The 24,222-nt window shown below is 36.5% G+C and overlaps 1 protein-coding gene across 1 annotated transcript in view; it reads left to right on the top strand.

Annotated features, from left to right (window-relative positions):
- gfra4b (GDNF family receptor alpha 4b) overlaps positions 1-22,411 on the top strand; it is an 82,145-nt gene extending 59,734 nt beyond the window's left edge. Inside the window, exons 2-8 of the mRNA XM_048176188.1 lie at positions 2,306-2,581; positions 3,639-3,719; positions 12,370-12,715; positions 13,855-13,964; positions 15,120-15,254; positions 18,930-19,093; positions 21,328-22,411. Of these exons, the coding sequence (XP_048032145.1) occupies positions 2,306-2,581; positions 3,639-3,719; positions 12,370-12,715; positions 13,855-13,964; positions 15,120-15,254; positions 18,930-19,093; positions 21,328-21,468 (1,253 nt within the window). The 3' untranslated portion in view covers positions 21,469-22,411. The remainder of the gene's footprint in view (positions 1-2,305; positions 2,582-3,638; positions 3,720-12,369; positions 12,716-13,854; positions 13,965-15,119; positions 15,255-18,929; positions 19,094-21,327) is intronic.
- The last annotated feature ends 1,811 nt before the right edge of the window (positions 22,412-24,222 follow it).

Genomic DNA, 24,222 nt, shown 5'->3' on the forward strand with positions numbered 1-24,222 from the left:
CCCAAACACACAATTATAATGTTCTCATTATAATATTATGTAGCTTATATGACAGATTTGCGCTGTACATCTTGAACTTATATGTATTTTCCTTTTTGAAGTGATTTTAATCATATTTCAAGCAATTCAGAACCATCATGGTTGACTGTGCACATCTGAAGTGTTTCAGCTGAAGGAAATTATTGTTTTTTTTTAATATATCGGCCAAATTTTCTTAATGGGCCGATAACAATAACATTAAAAATGAACATATATCGGCCGATACCGATATGGTGGCTGATATATCGTGCATCCTTGTTCTTTTTCACTGCTTTTTGCGTTTAAACACACAAAATAATATCAAAATGCCGGTCTTGGCAAGTATTCATGTAAACACAGTCAGTTATGTTTTAAGTGAATGTAAACAGGGCTAGTAAATTTAGGACAGAACACATGTTGGGTTAATTTTACCAAGCAAATTGGGTTAATTATAAGGCTGTCAAACGATTAATCGTGATTAATTGCATACAAAATAAGAGTTTGAGTTTGCATAATATATGTATGAGTAATGTGTGTAAATAATATGCATATATAAATACACACAAATTAATGTATATATTTAATAGAAATATGTACAAAAAAATTAAATATAATATAAATTATATAAAAATATAAATAAATACATATACTTGTAAATATTTCTCAAATATATACATGGATGTGTTTGTATTTATATATACATAATAATTACACACAGTACACCCACACAGCAAAATCCCTAGAGTTAAATCAACTCTGCTCAGAGTACATATGGTCCCTCTCTAAATTGTGTTAAAATAACACTGAAACAGAGTTAAAGTTAATGAGATAATTAAGCAATTAATTAAGTGATGAGTGTGCATTAGTGATGAACACCTGCTGTTAACAAGCAGAATCACTGAAGAAAAGAGAAACACAAGAACAACAACTGACTTCAGTCACAGTATTATTATCTCATTAAATTTAACTCTGCTTCAGTGTTATTTTAACACTATTTAGAGAGGGACCATATGTACTCTGAGCAGAGTTGATTTAACTCTGGGGATTTTGCTGTGCACATATATTAGGCAAACTCAAACTTTTATTTTGTATGCGATTAATCGTGATTAATAGTTTGACAGCCCTAATTAATTATTTAACTCAGAATAATGGGTTAATTCATTTTTACTATAATACTAGCTTCTTCTTTTTTTTTACTTCACACATGAATTAATGTTTACGGATTAACTTAAATCCTCTAAATACTCCACATAACCACTGGTTTGCATGATAAGTCCTTTATTTTCAATCATATTTTACAAATAAAGCATATTTTATATAGTTTTTTAATACATATTGCCTACATTTAAGATTGTTTAACAAATATTAGAAGTAAAAAATGAAACATTTAGAAGTAATTCAAGAGTAATTCTGTTGTCCTGTTTCCACCGTAACGGCACTGGATCTCGTGACTCGCGTTCGGAGGGGGAACTGATAACTTCAGCCCGCCGCCTGCGTTTCACTCCTAGCCGAAAAATGCTGTGACTGACTCCATAACCTGTATATTATAATCTGTATCTTTTTGAATAAAATCATAAAATTTTATGCAAGCAATCAGGCGTTTCCATCATATGAAAAGACAGACTCGACACTCGTTTAGGTGACTCACATCGCACCCCGTATGTCGCTTTGCATAAAATTAAATGATATACAGAACAATAATGAATTTTTATATAAAATAAAACATGCACAAACCTGTATTTTACCGAAAACTGCTCTCTCCTGAAGCACAAAAATCCTGAGATAAATAACTCAACCCCTGGGTTATTATATCTGACCCAGGATCTGGGTAACACAAAAACTACCCAAACACTTGAAAAATAACCCAAAAAATGAGCTCAACCAAGGACTTGGGTAGAAAAAATAACCCAAGATGTTTTAGAGTGTGTCAATACACAGAATTCAGGAGGGTTTACGGTAGTAGTAAACAAAAGCATAAACACACAGAGTGGTAACAGACAAGACTTGGATCAGCAGGCTGCAGTTAATAAAAATGAATAATTACATCTGAACAGCAGATGGGAAGTGACTATATCTAATGAAGTGCAGGTGTTTGAAACCTGATGGGTATTGTGTGGAGATGTTTTTGTCTGGTGGCCACTGTTTCTGATGCTGCATAACCACTTACAGTACCAGCCACTTAAACTTGAGAAGATGGATATTGCAATGTTGGTTGTTTGGTCTCCTAATGATATCAGTACATCCAGATCTGGCAAAACACTAATGGTAAATTTCTCATGCCCTTTAGCTTTGCAGGGACTGCTTTCTGCGGGGAGAGACTGTCTTATAGCAGGAGACACCTGTTCCAGCGACGAGACTTGCAGCCCGCGCCTTCGGACGCTTCGCCAGTGCGTTGCCGGTAACGGCAGCATGAAACTCGGCCCCGGTGCCCGCAGTCAGTGTGCAAACGCCGTCTCTGCCCTGTTGTCCAGCCCTCTGCACGGCTGCCAGTGCAGACGAGGCATGAAGAGAGAGAAAAACTGTCTCAGCATATACTGGAGTCTACACCAATCTGGAATGCATGGCGAGTAACACAACAATATCTAATTGTCTTGAGGCCACCCTTGAGAAAATCACTAATTCAGTTTCAGTTTGTATCTATGTGTATATATATATACATGGCAAAGTTTACTTTGTTTACTTGTTTACAAAAACATGGATAATAAATCAGAATATTAGAATGATTTCTGAAGGATCATATGACACTGATTGGAGTAATGGTGATCAGAAATGGATTATATTTTAAAGTGTATTAAAATAGAAAACCATTATTTTAGTAAAAATACACAATATTACTGTTTTTCTGCATTTTGATCGAATAAATGCAGGCTTGATGAGAATAAGAGACTTCTTTCAAAGACATTAAAGGTGTCCAAACTTTTGTATAACTCGGTAAAGACATCACAAGCATGAACAAAATAACATATGACTGCATATCAACACATATTCAGCATCGAGTAACGTGACCTGCCCTGATGAAGTGTGAACTACACAGCATGCAGCTGTTATCCAGTCAAAAATCCCGTCATTTACATGTTGAATTCTTAAAGCTGTCAACGGCAGGATGGAAAATGTACATGAAACACAATGTCCTAGCCAGGCGCAGCACAATAAAGCATCAAGCGATAAAATCTGTTTTAAATTTATTCAAAGTTGATGTCCTAACCAACCGCAACAGGACATTTTTTTGGTTGCTTGGTTTCTTGATGCATTTCTTGCCACATCTAGCCCACAGTTAAATCTCACTGGTAAAAATATAAGCCTATTTCACACTTTTAAGAGCCCTTGAAAAATCAGGCAGTGACAAAACATCTACTGTGATATAATAAAGTATTTCAAGTTTACATATTTGTTGGAGAAAGTTTTAGTTTTGTCTTTTGATTGGTGTAGTGGTGAATTGTGTTAGTTCTAACAACATCTGCCGTCATGTCACACCTGTTTAGGACATTGTAAAAAATGATGGAAAACACCTAATCTAACAGTATTGCTGGACTCCACATTGTCCCATAAAATATATTGTTCTGTGTAAAACATTTCATATATACTATCTCATATCTGAAACAAGATGTTTGTTCTTGCAGGGCTTAACCTGGTAGAGAACTATCCATATGAAGCAGTGCAGAAAGGTTATGACTTTGTCCGTCTGGCCTCCATCACCGCAGGTAAGATCTGTTTAATACAATATGGCAACCTACTGTACAACCTGGCTTTAAAAAAATAATGCTTTAGTAATGATAAATGTATAGAACACAGATGCACTCAAATAAATGGAGGCTTGTTTCTGCCACTGAATAAAAAATAAAAAAAAGATAATTGCGGCTTTTTGATATAAAGTCGCAATTTCATGCTATAAAGTCAGAATTGCAAAATATAAACAGAATTCTGACTTTTTTCTCACAATTGCATGATATAAACTCACAATTGCGTGATACAAAGTCAGAATTGCGTGATATAAAGTTGCAATTTCGTGTTATAAAGTCAGAATTGTGAAATATAAACAGAATTCTGACGTTTTTCTCACAATTGTGTTTATCTCGTAATTTTGACTTTTTTCTCAGAATTGAGTGATAAAAACTCACAATTGCGAGTTATAAAGTCAGAATTGCGAAAAATAAACACAATTCTGACTTTCTTGCAATTGTGAGTTTATATCACAATTATGACTTTTTTTAGAATTGTGAGATATAAAGTTGCAATTGTAGTTATAAAATCAGAATTGCGTGATATAAAGTTGCAATTGCGAGTTATAAAGTCAGAATTGCGTGATATAAAGTTGCAATTGCGAGTTATAAAGTCAGAATTGTGAAATATAAACACAATTCTGACGTTTTTCTCACAATTGAGAGTTTATATCACAATTTTGACTTTTTTTAGAATTGTGAGATATAAAGTCGCAATTTTGAGTTATAAAATCAGAATTGTGAAAAATAAACTCATAATTCCGACTTTCTCGCAATTGCGAGTTTATATCACAATTATGACTTTTTTTCAGAATTGCATGATATAAAGTCGCAATTGTGAGTTATAAAGTCAGAATTTCGAAAAATAAACTCATAATTCCGACTTTCTCACAATTGCGAGTATATCACAATTATGACTTTTTTTCTCAGAATTGCGTGATATAAAGTCGCAATTACGAGTTATAAAGTGAGAATTGCAAAATATAAAAGGTACAATTCTGACTTTTTTTCACAATTAAGAGTTTATCTCGTAATTTTGTCTTTTTTTCTCAGAATTGCGTGATAAAAACTCACAATTGCGTGTTATAAAGTCAGAATTGCGAAAAATAAACACAATTCTGACTTTCTTGCAATTGTGAGTTTATATCACAATTATGACTTTTTTTTCAGAATTGCGCGATATAAAGTCGCAATTGTGAGTTATAAAGTCAGAATTGCGAAAAATAAACTCATAATTCGGACTTTCTTGCAATTGTGAGTTTATATCACAATTATGACTTTTTTTTAGAATTGTGAGATATAAAGTTGCAATTGTGTTATAAAATCAGAATTGCGTGATATAAAGTCGCAATTGTGAGTAATAAAGTCAGAATTGTGAAAAATAAACTCATAATTCTGACTTTCTCGCAATTGCGAGTTTATATCACAATTATGACTTTTTTCTCAGAATTGCGTGATAAAAACTCACAATTGCGAGTTATAAAGTCAGAATTGCAAAAAAATAAACACAGTTCTGACTTTCTTGCAATTGCGAGTTTATATCACAATTTTGACTTTTTTTCTCAGAATTGTGTGATAAAAACTCACAATTGTGAGTTATAAAGTAAGAATTGCGAAATGTGAACTCACAATTTTGACTTTTTTCTCGCAATTTTGAGATATAAACTGACTATAACTCGCAATTGCACGTTTATATCACGCAATTCTAGGGAAAAAAAAGTAAGAATTGTGAGATCAAAAGTTGCAATTACCTTTTTGTATTCAGTGGCGGAATATGAAAATGCTCTTTAATGAAAAAAAGAATAAGCGTTTGTGAAAAAAAAAGTAAATGAAACAGCATTTGTAACAAATTGACATACATGTGAAGTAAGAAAAACTTATCGCAGTCCATGTAGTCGTAGCCAAGGCTTGAATATATCAAACATTTCATTTCAATGTGTCTTTTTGTGACTGACTACAATGGAGCTCAGGGCTTAGAAATAGACTTATTTAACAAAAGGCACACACACTAACACACAGAGACCTTAGTACAATAATCTTCACTTCAAATGTCACGGTGTCCAGAACATCTTAATAGCATGTGTATTAGCAGCGCAAATGTGTCTCCGGCGTGGGAGAGTCTCAGTCGTTGCATATTAGCGTTGCTCTGAAACTTGTTTTCACTGTCATCTCCTTTAGTTATACCCTTGTTTTTGTTCAGCTGTCCTATGGAAATTAGTCATTGAGTTTGTTTGTTGAAGCTTTGTGTCTGGACTGGATTTTTCATCATCTCTGTAAGAATCAACAAAGCTGCTATGTGAATGATGTAGACAGGCATTCTTAACTCTTCTGTGATTATTAATTGCGATGGTTTCGAGAGCCTGAGTGAGCTGTTTATTTTCATTTCCTCAGGTTTTACTGACCTTAGCTGAAGTTGTTTACTGTGCTTTGGCATGATGCAGACCATTCTGTTTGATGATGTTGATCAGAATGCTAAAATTATTTCTTGGAAAGATGTTTCCACAGCATTGCTTTTAATTTGTTCCATCTCCTTTCACATCAAGAGGCATTTCCTTTGGTTGTAATGAGTTGTGCATCAGAGTAGTCTGAGTTGTCTGAACTTCTACATTACCCTTGCATTTCCTTTTTTACAACATGTGCAAAGGTGACTGAATGAATTTGTTACAGTTTTATTCTCAAAATATTGCTTTAAAAATGTTAAAATGCCAAAAATGCTGTTAAGTAAACTAAAAAATAAGTGCTGTTGTAGTTTTACAGCCTAGGCCGTGTTACTAAAACTAAAACTGAAAAAAGAATAGAAAGTAAAATAGAAGTAGAAATATATATATATATATATATAAAAAAAAGACCCCAAAAACCACTGATCTAATGAACCTAAAGCAACACCAAGAACTTTTAAATCTCCATAAAACCAAATAACAACAGAAGACTCCCAAAATTGGTCTTGAAAAGAAGAACAAAAGGTGCTGCAAAAAACACTGAAGTCTGATGTTTTGATGTATCCGACTCAAATCCATTTAGTTGTTTGTCGGCTGAACAGCAAAAAGCCTCAAAGAGATTGGCTGTCGGCCCATATTTTTCAACTCTCATTTAAATTCAAAGTTTCTCACTTTTTTTTGATGCTTTCACCATTTGCTCCTCTCCATTGTCAGTCCCACAACACCATGTGAATTGAAAACGGCCACTCATCTCTACTCTACGGTGCTGTCCGATGCACCTCATGAGTCAAAATGTCGCGACGGACATAAGCGTGAAATGCAGGTTCACATCCTCTTTTCATCCTCTTGTCATATTTGCCTTTGTCCTGACACTTAATTCAATATTATGGCAACATATGTAGATATACTGAATATTATGTAGTAGGAGTGTAATGGTACACAGAAGTCACGGTTCGGTACGTACCTCAGTTAGAGTCATAGGTCATATTTTATTTGTAGGGCTGTTAAAAGACAAAAGGCATTTGGTGGCAATCAGCTACAGAATTGAAAAGCGTCTCTTGTGTTAAAAAAGTACAAAATAAATAGAATGATGAAAAATAAATCTTGTGCAGAGATTAGTTTTCTTCGTGCATGAAAGTTCATTAACATGCGGTGACAATGTTGGATGCACAAAATTCAATATTACATTTTTTCAAGAAATCACGGAAAGATGAGCGAGAAGGAGAAAAATTTGTTTTGTGTTTCACTGGATGTAGTGGTGAGACTTCCACGACTCGAGTCATCACAATGCCAAGTGATTTTGTCTCATTATAACAGCAGAAACAACTTAAAATACTGTGTCATTTATGGTCATACAGATAAGAGTAAGACATCATTCGAAACTTATGTACACGCAAAATAAAAACAAAACATTGTGCTTTTGTAAAATAAGAAAACATACAGAATGCCGCTTTCTGCCGTCCCGGTTTCCTTTCTGTGAAGTTTGTGGAGCACGTCTCAAAAATTAATCGAAACTCAGCGTATAGGCTACTAGCAAGCTCTTCTGTGCCATCGTAACTCTTGTTTTGGGTTGGTGCATTGATCGTCTCTTCTCCTTCTGCTCTTTTTTTTTGTTGTGGCAGTTAGCAAAGAGCATTGCATTACCGTGCATGCCCCCTTCTGGATTGGAGTGTGGATCGCCTTTAACTGACTGTATTTGTCATCTGACCTTGATGGTTTGGGATGAATACTTGTACCATTACACCCCTATTATGTAGCCAAACCTATTATGTAGCCAAACCTTTGACCTGAGCTGTAATACTTGAGACCAGATGAGATGGGATTAACCCTTAAATGCATGACTGTTTCGCCAATCATTCTTACATATTTGGGTCTTTATCGACCCGGATCTATATCTAACACGGAAGGATCTCTACCTGTCGTGATAATATAAAACTCCTCTGATATTAGAGTAACAATTACAGAAGAATAAAATAAATCGTATTTTGTTACCTTTTGGAGCTTGAAAGGGCTCGGTTTGAGCAGATGTTTTATGCCATCATCACTGTCCTTGTCAGAGCTCATTTCCCAGTAAATTCAGCAAATAATAGGCTAGTTTTATGTTTGAGGTCATGAATATGAGCCCATTCGTGATCTCAAAGGTATTCTCAAAACTATATAATTTTCAACATCTTCAAAATCAATATTTTGATCGCTAACAGCTTCACCAGATCCATCCTGTAACAGTTACGGTCATATTTGATTGCGTTCAGTACTTGCTCTGCAGTAAATCGCTGAGCCATTTCATGTTTCTCTTATTATTTCGTTTTCTGTCTAAATGAGTCGTCACTTCAGCATTGTGTATCAGACATTGCCACCTTGTGGAATAAAGGTGAATTGCACTGATTCTGTCATCTAAGATTCAATTATTGTTGTGCAGAAAAAATATACGTACACTCATACACACCCCGGTTAGTTTGCGACCCTATACAATTTTTACAAAAAATGAATACAAAAATAGGCATTCTTTTATAATTTTATGATTTTTTTCTTGTTATATTCTTTATAATGAATTGATTGAGGAATACCAAGAAGGTTGATGACTAACTTTAAAAAAATTAACGAGGAGGAGGGTAGTGAATGACGTCCCGGGTCACTAAAGACCCGAGGTATGCATTTAAGGGTTAATCTCCAAGACCATATTTTCATGATCTTGGTCTTATCATGGTCTTGGGAGCATTTGGACGTTGAGTGCTTTCACACTAGCACTTTTGGTGCACACCTGGGTTGAAAAGTGTTTTCCAAACTCCCGAGTCTGCCTCAGAAAGGTGTTTCTTCATGTGAACTCTAGTATAGGTAGCTGTTGATATAACACAATCATACTAAATTGCAGAAGTGAACCGCTGTTGATGACATGTGATTGGGTAAAACTGTGTGTTTGTGGGTGTTCTCACTCACGTTCCTGTCAAGCGTGACTGACGCACTGCAAGCAGAGAGAATCTTATTTCTGCTCGTCTCCAGGAGAAATAGGCTCCTGTGTGCTTTAGAACATTTGTAGTATATTCGCACCATATTAGACGCAAGTGCTGTTCTGTGCAGATGCTTTTGGAACAAAACAAAGCATTCAAAAACTAAAGTTTAAAAGTGCGGCAAGCAACTTTTTACCTTCTCCTGCTTTGTCATTACAGCAACAGGGGTAAACAGCTGCCACTTTGATGAAAGTGAAAGTGACATGGTGTGTGGCCGAGTATGGTGTCCCAATTTTTGCTCTGCATTTCACCTATCCAAGTGGACACACATACAACGAGTATTGAACACACACCCGGAGAAGTGGGCAGACGTTTTTGCTGTGGTGCCGGGGTCTTGCTCAAGGGCACCTCAGTTGTGGGTAATGAGAGTGGAAGAGAGCACTGCCCCCACCTACGTTTCCCACCAGTACTAAGACTCGAACCTGCAACCTTTACAAGTCTGACTCTCTAACCATTAGGTCCTGGAAACATACCGTGGTTTGGACCAAAGTATACTGTGTGAACACAATCTAGTGGAACAGGAGATGGGGGAGCAATCAAAATCAGACCAAGCATTTGAATCAAGTGTGAAAGCACCATTAAGGCCAGTTCACACCAAGAACGATAAAGATATAGTTCTAAAAATCATTCTAAATAGAAAAGAATAGCAGAGTCCACACTACGGCTACAACAATAAAGATGTAGAGAAACAATATATTTCAGAACAACTTTTTTCCAGCTGTTGAATGATAAAACACTGACAGCCAATCAGAATCCATTCTAATTTAAGGGCTCGTGCATTTAATGACATTGCAGAGAAGTTAATTGCTGAGGTCCAGAAAAAGCCACCACTGTTTGTCAAGTCTTTTCAAGGATACTTTAAAGAAATTGGATATATGGAAAACAATCGGTCATACCCTCAGAATAAATGGTGAGAAGTACAGGTGCTGGTCATATAATTAGAATATCATCAAAAAGTTCATTTTTTTATTGTAAATTATTTTTAAAAATGAAACTTTCATATATTCTAGATTCCCTACATGTAAAGTAAAACATTTCAAAAGTTTTTTTTTTTTTTTAATTTTGATGATTAGAGCGTACAGCTCATGAAAGTCCAAAATCCAGTATCTCAAAATATTAGAATATTTCCTAAGATCAATCAAAAAAATTGATTTTCAAAACAGAAAAGTTCAAGTTTTTTAAAGTATGTTAATTTGTGCACTCAATACTTGTTTGGCAGCACATATTTCAGCAAATGATTTGCTCCTAGAACAAATTACAGCATCAGTGAAGTGTGGCATGGAAGTGATCAGCCTGTGGCACTGCTGAGGCACTATTGAGCCTTCAGATCATCTGTATATTGTTGGATCGACTGTTTCTCATCTTTCTCTTGAAAATATCCCATAGATTCAGGGGTCAGGCATGTTGGTTGGCCAAAAAAGCACAGTAATATCATGGTCAGCAAACCACTTGGAAGTGGTTTTTGCACTGTGGACAGGTGCCAAAGTCCTGCTGGAAAAGGAAATCAGCATCTCCATAAAGCTTGTCAGCAGATGGAAGCATAAAGTGCTCCAAAATCTCCTGGAAGATGGCTGCATTGACTTTGCACTTGATAAAACACAATGGACCAACACCAGCAGACATCACGGCCCCCCCAAATCATTACTGACTTCAGAAACTTCCCACTAGACTTCAAGCAGCTTGGATTCTGTGCCTCTCCAGTCTTCCTTCAGACTCTGGGACCATGATTTCAACATGAAATGCAAAATTGACTTTTATCTGAAAAGAGGACTTTCGACCAATGTTCACTGTCCAGTTCTTTTTCTCCTTAGCCCAGGTAAGATGCTTCTGACGTTGTTTCTGTTTCAGAAGTGGCTTGGTGGTCCTTTTCCTGAAGATGTCTGAGTGTGGTGGCTCTTGATGCGCTGACTCCGGCTTCATTTGACTCATTGTGAAGCTCTCCAAAGTGTTTGAATCGGTTTTACTTGACAGTATTCTCAAGCTTGTGGTCATCCCTGTTGCTTGTGCACCTTTGCCTACCCAATTTCTTACTTCCAGTCAACTTTGCATTTAATATGCTTTGATACATCACTCTGTAAACAGCCACCACATTCAGTAATGACCATCTGTGACTTACTCTCTTTGTGGAGGGTGTCAATGATTGTCTCCTGGACCATTGCCAAGTCAGCAGTCTTCCCCATTAGTGTGGTTTCAAAGAACAAGAGATACCCGGAATTTATACTGTAGGGATGGTCATTTAATGAAACTCAAATGTGAATATTCTAATATTTTGAGATACTGGATTTTGGATTTTCATTAGCTGTACGCTCTAATCAACACATTTAAAAAAAAAAAAAAAAACTTTTGAAATGTTTTACTTTACATGTAGGGAATCTAGTATAAATTAAAGTTTCATTTTTTAAAATAATTTACAATAAAAAAATGAACTTTTTCACGATATTCTAATTATATGACCAGCACCTGTATTAATGGTGAGATCATTATGCCAGGCTAGCAAACAGTAAAATGACCTCAGGTATCCAGCACTAGTTTCGACAACATTGTCTTGCTTCCTTTGAAGTTGCTGTGAAAAAAACTAGGCATTGTTTTTATTCCACTATATTGACTTAGTCAGCTAAATTCACTGTTAGATTAGATCGATTACACTAGCTATTCACTCGAAACATAGCATGCTGAGGACATCTGCTGGTTAAAAATGTGTAAGTGCAACAAGAACAGCAAAAACATGTTGTTCACACTTTAAAACCGCAGTGCGTGAGCTGATAAAAAACCAACCGTTATCGTTCATCGGTGTGAATGGAAATATAGTTATCGTTATAGTTATGGTTATGGTTATGATTTGGGGTGGGTTGGGGTGGGTGTAGTCGTTAATAAAAACTAAGTTTTGCTAAATGGAAATAGGATTAATGTTGTAAAAAGCGCACACATTGCATTTAAATGAACACGCATTTTGATTGGTAATGCATTCATGATGACAGATGTCATTATTTTTATGCCAGCTAGAGGGCGCATGACTGTAAAACGTAAATATAGGTCGTAATAAGGTGCTTGAAAAAATGACCTATAGGGTCGTTTTTTTTTTTTTTGGAGGACAGTCTGTGATATTGGCTACACTTTTTGACCAAACAGACCAGATTTTATAACGTACTAAAGATGGGATTTGAGAAACCTTTTTATTCTCCACAGATTCCGAGGTCGGTATGACAACAGTGAACCGCTGCCTGGATGCGGCCAAAGCTTGCAACATCGACGATGTGTGTCAGAAACTGCGCACAGAGTATGTGTCAACGTGCATCAAGCCATCCACCAAGTCGGGTTTGTGTAACCAATCGAGGTGCAACAAGGCCTTGCGGCGGTTCTTCGACCGGGTGCCTCCGGAGTACACCCACGAACTGCTGTTCTGCCCTTGCAGCGACATGGCCTGTTCGGAGAGGCGGCGTCAGACCATCGTGCCCAGCTGCTCCTACGAGGGAGAAGAGAAACCCAGCTGCCTCTCCCAGATGAGAATCTGTAAGGCCGACTATATTTGCAGGTCAGTTTCAAAAGCTTCTACTCTCTGTGGGTTTGGACAACCACGTACCGTGTAGGCGGCGGAATTAAAAAAATCTCACCTTGCATGCACTCTTTTCTCAGGGTAAAGAAAGCCTTGGATTTCTATAGCTGTCTAGAGAAAAGAGAGTACTCACGTATTACTGCTGATAAGAAAAGAGCTTTTCTTCACATTCCTCGTAAACCATGTCTGTATAAATGGGCATTGGACAGACAAATGAAAGCTATGAGACCCTGTGAAATGTTTTTGAAGTCAGGCTGGTAGATCTGTGCCAGATAAAACCCCATGATTGTGCATTAAATATTGAGCATTGCAGGGTAGATGAAGTCAGATTCAGGCCCTTCATCAAGACTTTATTGGCATATTAAGACGTATTATTCTGGATCCTCAGATTGTATTCATCAGTGCACATCCTGATTTTGCTGCGATAGACGCATATTTTGTTAATCCCGCAAAAACATTCCTGTCTGAAAATGTACTTCCAACTATATCCCTACCCCTAAACCTAACCCTATCCATAAGTTATCCCTAAAATCAGGGAAATGATAGGTGAATAACACTGATGTAGAAGCTCCTAACTTTGGTTGTAAGCCTAAACTTGACATAAACAGATCTGATTGGTTGTTTGAAATGTTGTTCCAGGGTCAACAAAGATGTTGATCCTGGAACATGTTGCACTTGGTGAAATCAGGTTCTGCATCTATCACTATAAATAACAGAGTGAAAACCATCTGTTGATGATTAATTGGTATTAAAGACAGGATCTAAACAGTTCTGCTTTGAAAATAATATTTGGTTGTGAGATGACTCAGATGCCTTAGTGAATGATGTCAAGAGAAGCAGCATGGCATGAATATGATGATGACTATTTATCAAAGTCGTTGTCATGATGTTGGGATTTAAATCGACTGGTTGGTTGCCCATATTTTTATTTGTGTACGTGAAACAATTTTGGTACTGTTTTGGGATGCCAGTTTAATCTAAAAACATTTTGTGAAGTGAAACCAGTTGAGACCATGTTGGTGATCGTCTTCATGGGCATGTCAGTATGGCTGACACACTTATTAGGACGCTTCTGTCTACTTGACTGCTGTCCAAATACAGTTGTGCTTGTTCTTCAGGTCTCGTTTGGCCCAGTTTCAGTATGACTGCCAGCCAGAAGAGCAGTCTGCCACCGGCTGCAAGCAGGGAAACTACGCAGCATGTCTTATTGCTTACACTGGACTGATAGGTAAGTGTTTTAAGTGCTTTAGATATTTGTTCTGCAAACCGGTATGGTAATTGTGGCCGTTGCTTTCTCATGTCCATTAAAACAGGAGTAAGGCTGATGTAATTCATTTAGAGAGTTATACCTTTGTTTTTCCCCTAGATCAGAGAAACACCTGTGTGTCTGTGTGATGAGAGACTATAAAACTAGGCACTTTCAAAGTCATGGAGAGATTGATTTCACTTCCCAATAAAACATACTGAAAGCAATATTTTTTATGAGGCTTTTTGTTACATAAAACCTTTTTTGTTTGTTTAGTTCTGCTTCACACTCATTTGATATATATTGAGCAAACAGAATCCGCTTGAAATAAATCTCTTTTTTAAACAGAAATGTTTTATTTGACAAACATACTTCTGACAGGAAATTTGATTTCTAAATACAATACCTATTAAAAAAAACATATTGTTATATATATATATATATATATATGAAAAAATCAATATATATAATAATATAATAATAATTCAAATTTATATAAATAAAATAATATATATTATTTTACATATAAACTGTTTGTATTGATTTGTTTCCACACACAAACATATATATGAAATAAAATATATATATATATATATATATATATATATATATATATAAACAATATAATTATTTATAGTATAAAAATATTACATATGCTATAATAATAATACAATACCTAAAAAAAAAAAAAAAAAAAAAAAAAAAAAAAATATATATATATATATATATATATATATATATATATATATATATATATATATATATATATATATATATATATATATATATACTGTATGTATTGATTTTTTCATATGCGATATATATATATACATACATACACTGATGATATATATGCATCAAACAAAAACAAAACCGCTAAGAAATCATACCAAATATTATTATTATTATTGATTTATTTATTTTTTTGAAAATGTGAAAAAAAATTAAGGGTAAATTAAGGGCTGTGATTAAGGGTAGGGTTAGGGGATGGAAAATACTGTTTGTACAGTATAAAAATAATTATGTTAATGTAAATGGTGTGTACATACATATATATATATGCTATTTTGTGTACTGACCATGTTAATGGAAATCAACAAAAGTCACCACGCTCACACTGGCCTTTTGGTATTGCAGGCAGCTCAATCACACCAAACTACGTGGACAACTCCACATCCAACGTGTCTCCCTGGTGCTCGTGTTCAGCCAGCGGGAATCTGAGAGACCAGTGCACCGAGTTCCTGAACTATTTCACAGACAACGTCTGTCTAAGTGAGTGAATGCTGCTCCTGTAAATCATTTATGTCAGCCGTCATATCACGAAAACCTGATACTGTAAGGACATTGCATGTGTAGTCTGGCAGAAGATGGTTATTTTTAGTCAACATTGTAATGTCAGGGCAGGATCACATGCTCTGTTTTAAACCCTATTGTGGTGCAACAGATCCATCATAGTCAAAAGTTTCTGAACCTTAAATTCATAAATGAATTTTAAACACTGCATGCATTAAAACAACACGTGCATATTTTTAAATGAAGGCCACGGAAGTTGGCGAGGAGGGGAAATGCATTTTAATTACTTTTAGCTGTCCATAAACTTTTTAATTCTTTAAAGTAGAAGTTTATATTAAAGTTGGATGTCCTTCACAGCAGCACAGAACACTATCAAGCCTCCTCTTGCTATTCATTGCACCATTAGTCATACGTTCTCCGTTATACTGTATGTCACATCAACCTAGTGTTCAGACCCAGTGCACAGAAAACAGTCAGGCTGCCTCTCTCAAACGACAGAACATTTCAGAAACCCCCTCATCGGTCTCTCATCGCTTGCGTCCTGATTCTCCATTTAAGCAGAACCAGGACATTTTTGAAAAGCATTTGAAGAGTGTCACTTTTTTTTAGATTGTCTGTCTATGGATTGTGTTGGAATTCATTCAGTAACAGGGTTTATTCATATAGGAATATGATAAGAATTGTAAAGATTAATTATAATAATTCTTGGGGAAAAAAGGTTTGCTATTACCCCACCCTTAATACCAATGTAATGTTCTTGAAATCTATGTTGACAGAATATATGGCCTTTTGTCTTCTCTTCTTTATATGAAGGTCACATGTTTTCATCTTAGGGTTCTTTTTGTACTTTTCAAACACCTTTCATTCTTAAGATATGAAAATCCATTGTTAAAATATTAATTACACTTTAATAATTAATAATTAATTACACAGTAAGAATTTTTAATGTTTTTGAAAACTAAAACATTTGAACTCATGTTTTTAATGAGTCTCTTCTGCTCACCAAGGCTGCATTTATTTGATCAAAAATACAGTAAAAACAGTAATAATGTGAAATATAGCTGCAAGCAGCAATTACAGGGTCATGCCGAATAAGGGCAGAAAAAGAAATATTTGTGGACATCTGTGATCATGATAAAGCTGTTTAAATTACATCAGTTAAAGCGCTTATAACATAATTTCATGGTTTATAACTTCTGAGCAATAGGTGGCGCTATGACGAAACTCTGCATGCATCCTCAAGTCATGCCTGTGATGACATGTACCAAGTTTCATGTCAATACACAAAACATTTGCAAAGATACAGCCGCATATCCATTTTGGCGTGCTCGCAGTCAAATTTGTTGACGCAGTATAAAACAATGGTTGGGTCTATCAAAAATCTTTTAATAACTTTTTGTCATGAGTGTCTGTAGATTCTACATACCAAATTTCATACAAATCAGACAAATTTTGTAGGAGGTTTTGAATAAAATTCTGTATGGCGGACATTAAGCATGGTAGAATATGGCAAATTTGGTATCGTAGGCATAAGTCAACAAACCTAGTGATGTAAGTTAAATGACAATATGTTGAATTTTTCATATAAGCATTTTTCATAAATTTCATTATATCTCATGACTACTAGGGGGCACTGACCTAAAATTTTACAGGTCCTCTCAGAACATGGCCTCGATGAATCATACCAAATTTCGTAACGATACGTTCACGCGTTCATATAACACAGCATTTTATGACAAAATTCAAAATGGTCGACGCCCAAAAAGGCCGACTACAGAAACTTGGATATCTTTCAATTCAGCATGCCTCAAGGAATCTAAGGAGACCAATTCATTTACATTCAGTCATTTAGCAGATGCTATTCTCCAAAGCGACTTACAAATGATAACAGTAGAAGCAATCAAATCAACATGAGTGCAACAGTATGCAAGTACCGTGTCAAGTCCCAGTTTATCCAGCAAAGTGCTTGTAGCAAGGATTTTTTTTTAAATAGATGGAGAGAAAGAATAGAAATAGAAAAAAGAAAAGAAAGTGCTAATATTACTGGGTCAAGTGTTGATGAAAAGGATAAGCCTTTAGCAGTTTTTTGAAACCTGCTCGGATAGAGCATGGCAGGTCATTCCACAAGCTTCAAAAGTTATAAGCAAAAGTAGCCATTTTTCCTATCTCTGCACCAGTAGGTGGCACTCTGACAATACTGTGCATGTACCCCCAAATCATGATTGTTATGACATATACCAAGTTTGGTGTCAATACACCAAATCATTGCGAAGATACAGCATCAAATCCATTTTTTGCATGTTCACCGTCAAATTCATTGACGCGCTATAGGAGAACAGATTGGCCGATCAAAAATCTTTTAATAGCTTTTTGCCTGGAGTGTGAGTAGATGCTACATACCAAAAATTAATTTGAATCAGCATGGAATCAGATGAAAAAAATAATTTAGTTTCTAGGACTTGTGCGTCAAAAGTTATGAGCATAAACATGAGTGAATCTTTGAACTGTTGGTGGCGCTAGAGGGTTTGAGGTAGAGGCTCAAAATTTGCTATGGTAACATTTCAGACTGTCCTCTGTCCGTGTGCCAAATTTCATAATTTTTTACCATACGGTTCTATGGGCTGCCATAGACTCAAGAGCGGAAGAAGAATAACAAGAAAACTAACGATTTTCAATACGGGCTTCAGGGCTTGACCCCTACATATTATTACAATTTAAAATAACTGTTTTCTATGTGAATATATAGTAAAATGTAATTTATTCCTGTGATCAAATCTGAATTTTCAGCATCATTACTTCATTCTTCAGTGTCACATGATCCTTCATTCAACAGCAATTCATTCTGATTTGCTGTTCAAAAAACATTTATGACTATTTTCAATGTTGAAAACAATTGTGCTGTTTAATATTTTTGTGGAAACCGTGATCCATTTTCCTCAGGATTCTTTGATAAACACAAAGTTAAAAACGACAGCAATTCTAAAGATTTTTACTGACACTTTTGATCAATTGAATGTGTCCTTGCTGAATAAAAGTATTCATTTCTGACCCCAAACATTTGAAACTAAACATGCACAATGCTCATATAGAAGAAAGACCCACAAATATGCAGGTATTAGATCATCCGTTGCAGTCTGGCATCTAATGTTGAGTAGGCCAGAGACGCTTGAAAATATGAAGAGCTATCTAAAGTGCAAAGCGTGCTCTGATGTATGTCAGGAGCCGCAAGCATTAATGAATCTCTGATTGATATCCAGCCCCCTCTCAGTCACACTTCTCCAGTCCCGTTTCCGAAGGTCCTTATGTATTATATATAGCGATTCATCAATACAGCCGCAATATTCTGCTCAGTCCTGTTCAAACAGAGATCTCTTACATGAAGCAACTCCTCAGACAGCCAAATGGCAGCTCTCGGAGTGAGCGATGTGAGCGGATGAGAGTGATGTTTGGTCAAGCCACTCATCTGTGAGTTAATGAGAGGATGTGGAGAGGCAGGTGCAGCCGTGTGGCCTGAGCAGAATACAGAGCGCCCGAAAGCGCCGAGCTCTTCTCGGCCCAGAATTCAAATAGGCGTCTGATAACAGAAGCAGTTGCGAATGGAAATGATGTCTGTTTCACTCAGAGCTGTGGACGTCTTGTCTGTTGCATGAATAGGGAACGCTCTCCTGACGTTTGGGAATGGAATGGACTTCACGCCCACTCCCACCCAACTGCTGCGGTTAAGCCCTGTGACGGACAGAGGGCCACGGCGGACGACTCCTGTGTTTGTCACCATGGAGACTGAACAGGACGTTCTGAGCCCAGCTAAACCCACACAGGTGAGGGTTAGAGATGAGGAGCAGTTTGGTTATGGGTTTATAACTACCTTGATTGTAGTGTGGCTGCAAAGGAACTGGCTTCACTCAGTAAAAAGGGTTTTTCATCTGTGATTCTGAGAGATTGCAAAATTGGGCTGATTTCTCTAGAGCTCTAAGCGAAATGGCAACTGGAGAGTCTCTTACAGTAAAACCACGGCTGAATTGAAAATATTTAATTGAAATAAAACCAAAATTGCGATATAAAACACAGCATTTTATGACAAAATTCAAAATAGATGACGCCCAAAATGGCGGACCACAGAAAATTGGATATCGGCATGCCTCAAGGAATCTAAGGAGACCAATTCAAAAGCTATAAGCAAAAGTAGCCATTTTTCTTATCTCGGCACCAGTAGGTGGCGATACTGTGCATGCAATACTGTAATGACATATACCAAGTTTGGTGTCAATACACGAAATCATTGTGAAGATACAGCATTAAATCCATTTTTTGCGTGCTTGATGTCAAATTCGTTGACGCGCTATATGCGAACATATTGGTCGATCAAAAATCTTTTAATAACTTTTTGCCTGGAGTGTGAGTAGATGCAACATACCAAATTTCGTGCAAATTGGACAAACGCTCGAAAACGCTGGAAAATTCTAAATGGCGAAAAAAATTTCATGATGGAAATAAAGTCAATAAGGTGCATTCGAATCAGCACGAGCCATGGAATCAGAGGAATTTTGTTTCTAGGACTTATGGATCAAAAGTTAAGAGCATAAACTTGAGTGAATCTTTAAACTGTTGGTGGCTTAGTGCCATTAACAAACGGCTATGATTTAAAGGGATAGTTCACCCAAAAATGAAAATTCTGTCATTAATTACTCACCCTTGTATTGTTCCTCTTACACTCTAAAAAATGCTGGGTTAAAAACAACCCAAGTTGGGTTGAAAATGGACAAACCCAGCGATTGGGTTGTTTTAACCCAGTGGTTGGGTTAAATGTTTGCCCAACCTGCTGGGTAGTTTTATTTAAACCAACTATTGTTTAAAAATTGCTATATGGCTAGCTTTAAATGAACCCAAAATAGTTGGGAAATTAAAAACCAGATGCAATTAGAGGCAACAATAATAGACAAAAGGTGAATGTTTATTAATAAGCTTTAATATTTTATTAATATACATTTAATAGTTTAATAGTTTATTAATATAAATTTATTAATAAGCAATTTAATAAATGTTTATTGTTTAATAATTATTCATTGAACATTAATAAATGTTCATTTCCAACATACTTTGGGTTCATTTTAATAAAGAAATACAGTAATTTTTAAACAATAGTTGAGTTAAATAAAACTACCCAGCAGGTTGGGCAAACATTTAACCCTACCGCTGGGTTAAAACAACCCAATTGCTGGGTTTGTCCATTTTCAACCCAACTTGGGTTGTTTTTAATCCAGCATTTTTTAGAGTGTAGGAACACATATTAAGATATTTTTAATGAAATCCGAGAGGTTTCTTTCCCTCCATTCAGATCCAACACAACTACCACTTTCAAGGTCCAGAAAGGTAGTAAAGACATCATTAAAGTAATCCATGTGACTCCAATGGTTTAACCAGTGATTAAAATCACATTTTTTATCATTTAAAAAAAAAATCACAACTGCAACTTTTATCAGAAAAATCTAAATCCCCTCCCTCCCCCCTGCGAAAATCATGCAGCTCTAAACTGCTGTGGTACCATAGTACAGTAACGGCATCATGATGATACCATAGTGCTTTGGTACATATGCATGATTACCATATTTCAATACCAGGGTATTTACATTAAATGTCCTAAAATAACATGGTTTATCATGGTGCCACAAAAAACCCAAGATATTTCTTAAGTTTATCTGTTTTTACAATACTTTTGTTTTTACAGCACTATTTTGATATTCTGGAAACACTGTTTAGTTTTTATTTTTCTGTAATTGCAAAATTTCATTTATAAAATATGTAGGCTATTTACATTATGCATTTGTTGTGTAAATTCATGTATGCCACCTTCGAGCAAAATTAAATAGTCTGTGCAAATAAACATAAATGCCATGTCAGTGGAAATCAATTCCTTGGGGCAAATATAATGGAAAAGTTAATTTCTGACCCTGGTGTGTATATGACCAAAACTTACATGAAGCTGGAGGGAAATGCAAACGTTGTCTAGATTGCAATTCCCATTATAAACTGATCATTCTTTCTCGTTCTTCAGGACTCTGCAAAGGTGAGACTTTGGTCCGACTCCACCGCGTCCTTCGACACACACCAGAACTCCGCTCGAGCGTTTGCCGCGGCGTCGCTGCCTGTCTGGATTTGTATGTTTCTTAGCGTCCTGCTCAGCTGTGATGAATAAACAGACTAAAGACTTTTGAGACATCTATTCTGTCGGGCCCATGATTTTGGACAGACTGGAACATATTCAGCTCCAGAGCTGAAGAAACCGGCCATACTGGCCTCATTTCTCCAACACTGAAGTCATCGTGTTTTCTCTGTTTCTGTGGAACCGCCAGTAAAACCAACAGAATCTGAATTTGCAAGGCACTTTTGTAGAAATGAATGTGGTTAGTCAAACGCAAAGGCCAGTGGAAAGCGTACCTGTACATATGTACATAGCGTCACACAGAGTCAATATGAAACTGTGCTGTTCATTGAGAGTTTCAGTGTAAAATCATATTTTTGTGGGGTCCAAATCCAACACGTTTCTAAATCCCAAATTACCTTCTAGCACTCCAAAATCAATTCCTGATGAAATGTGGAGAGGAGAGAAATGAAGCTTTTTTCTTCTTTCATTTTATAGTTCCTCATGCATCAGTTCAACCCTTTGGAGGAAATCCCCTTGAGGAAAACAGGGATTTAATATCATTCTGTTCAACTTGACTGAAGAGAAGACATAGGCTATTTCTAATCAATAATGGAATGGTAATGCCTTTGGGTGGAAGTAAACAATGCTCTTCCCAAAGCTTATAGCACCACACCAAATGCAGAACTTGCTATTGGGAACATAAGCTACTTCAACTAACCAATCTTCAGATTCTGATTTGAGACTCTGTTCTGGCGTCGCCACAGCTGATCTCCTTTATGTATAATATGATGTGTTTATAAGGAGTCCCGGTGGTTATGATCATGAATGTGAGGGCTGATGATGTGGGAATGAGCTAGGAAAGGTGTTTGAGAGGTCCCGCTCCAGCTCCTGGTAAGAAAACCCTGGAAATTTCTAAAGGAAGGCTGGGAATCTCATTATGGAACATTCTTTGGTTCATCATATGGCACTAATAAAAGATGCTGGTTCATTTAAAGCCTGTTGTTGTTCCTTTGTGACTCAGAAACCTTGAACAAACTGGTACAAAAATGTGGAAAAGTTATTCGGGTGAAACTCCACAGTGTGTGTGTCTTTGTCAAAAACATGCTTGGGGCCAAATGTGTGGAGAAACGGTTATTCATAGCGAGAAGAGAAGCTATAGAGATTCCTTGTCCGACACAGAGATAGTTTATGGCCAGGTAAATCAAGTGAACTGTGGCAGGGGGATTATTTGGATCTCGAGAAGGGAAGAACATTTTGTCAAAACTTCAGCGTGCTAAATCCATTAATTCCACAAAGATATTATTTCAGAGAACTCTATTAATTTTTCAACAAGTACCACAAAAGAGTACACTCTAAAAAATGCTGGGTTAAAACAACCCAATTTTGCTTGAAAATGGACTTTTAACCCAGCGGTTGGATTAAATATTTGCCCAATGTGCTGGGTAGTTTTATTTAACTCAACTATTGATTAAAAATGGCTTAAAATGAACCCAAAATAGGTTGGAAATTCAAAATCAGACACTTATTTACATTTATTCTTTAAGAATAAATAATAGATGAAATAACTATAAAAGAAGTGTTATTAGCTCAATACGCTCAATTGATATAATTGCTGGAGATGCAGTCTGGCAAACTATAGTTTCTCTTCATCTATTAAGGCAGGGTTGGAGATTTGTTCCAGAAACATTTTTTGTTATGCTGGTTGGAAGTCTCTTCAGATCCTGATAGCAATAAATAAGTGGTGTAATGTATTTATATCGTCTGTGGAAGGCGTATGACCATAAAATGTTCTTCCAATCATTGCATTCGGTGTGAATGAAATAATACGATGTCCTAACTGCCTGTCGGCATATGTATTCCCATATATTCCCAGAATGACACTGTTGCCAAGTCCATGGTTTTGCTGCACAATTGGGCTACTTTAACACTGTTGCCACAGGTTGGTTGAAGCAACCCCAAATTACATGATATTTAGCTCCTGGAATGAGAAATTTACAAGGGGAACCCTGCCAAAAACGCAGATTTTACCCCCAGAATGCGATTGGGCTAGTTTTGAGTAACAATTGTGCAGGTTTGTTGTGAAAACCTGGCAACCCTGGCAGCGGGCTGTTTTTTCATGTCTGCGGGTTGAAGCGATTCCAAATAACATGATATTTAATCCCTGGAAAGATGAATTATACAAGGGTAACCCCGCCAAAACACGGATTTTACCCCCCAGAACACAACTGGGCTAGTTTTGAGTATCAATTGGGAGGGTTTTATTGTGAAAACCTGGCAATCCTGGTCACGGGTAGTTTTTAATGTACGCGGGTTGAAGCAAACCCAAATAATGTAATATTTAGCCCCTGGAATGAGAATTTTACAAGGGGAACTCTGCCAAAAACGTGGATTTTACCCCCCAGAACACGACTGGGCTAGTTTTGAGTAACAATTGTGCAGGTTTGTTGTGAAAACCTGGCAACCCTGGCCACGGGTAGTTTTTCATGTCCGTGAGTTGAAGCAAACCCAAATAACATAATATTTAGCCCCTGGAATGAAAATTTTACAAGGGGAACTCTGCCAAAAACACGGATTTTACCCCCAGAACATGATTGGGCTAGTTTTGAGTAACAATTGTGTGGGTTTGTTGTGAAAACCTGGCAACCCTGGCCGCAGGTTGTTTTTCATGTCCGCTGGTTGAAGCGACTCCAAATAACATGATATTTAAAGATGAATTTTACAAGGGTAACCCTGCCAAAATGTGGATTTTACCCCCAGAACATGGTTGGGCTAGTTTTGAGTAACAATTGTGAGGGTTTGTTGTGA

The sequence above is a fragment of the Megalobrama amblycephala genome, linkage group LG23 (genome assembly GCF_018812025.1).
Source record: "Megalobrama amblycephala isolate DHTTF-2021 linkage group LG23, ASM1881202v1, whole genome shotgun sequence".
Taxonomy (NCBI): Eukaryota; Metazoa; Chordata; class Actinopteri; order Cypriniformes; family Xenocyprididae; genus Megalobrama; species Megalobrama amblycephala.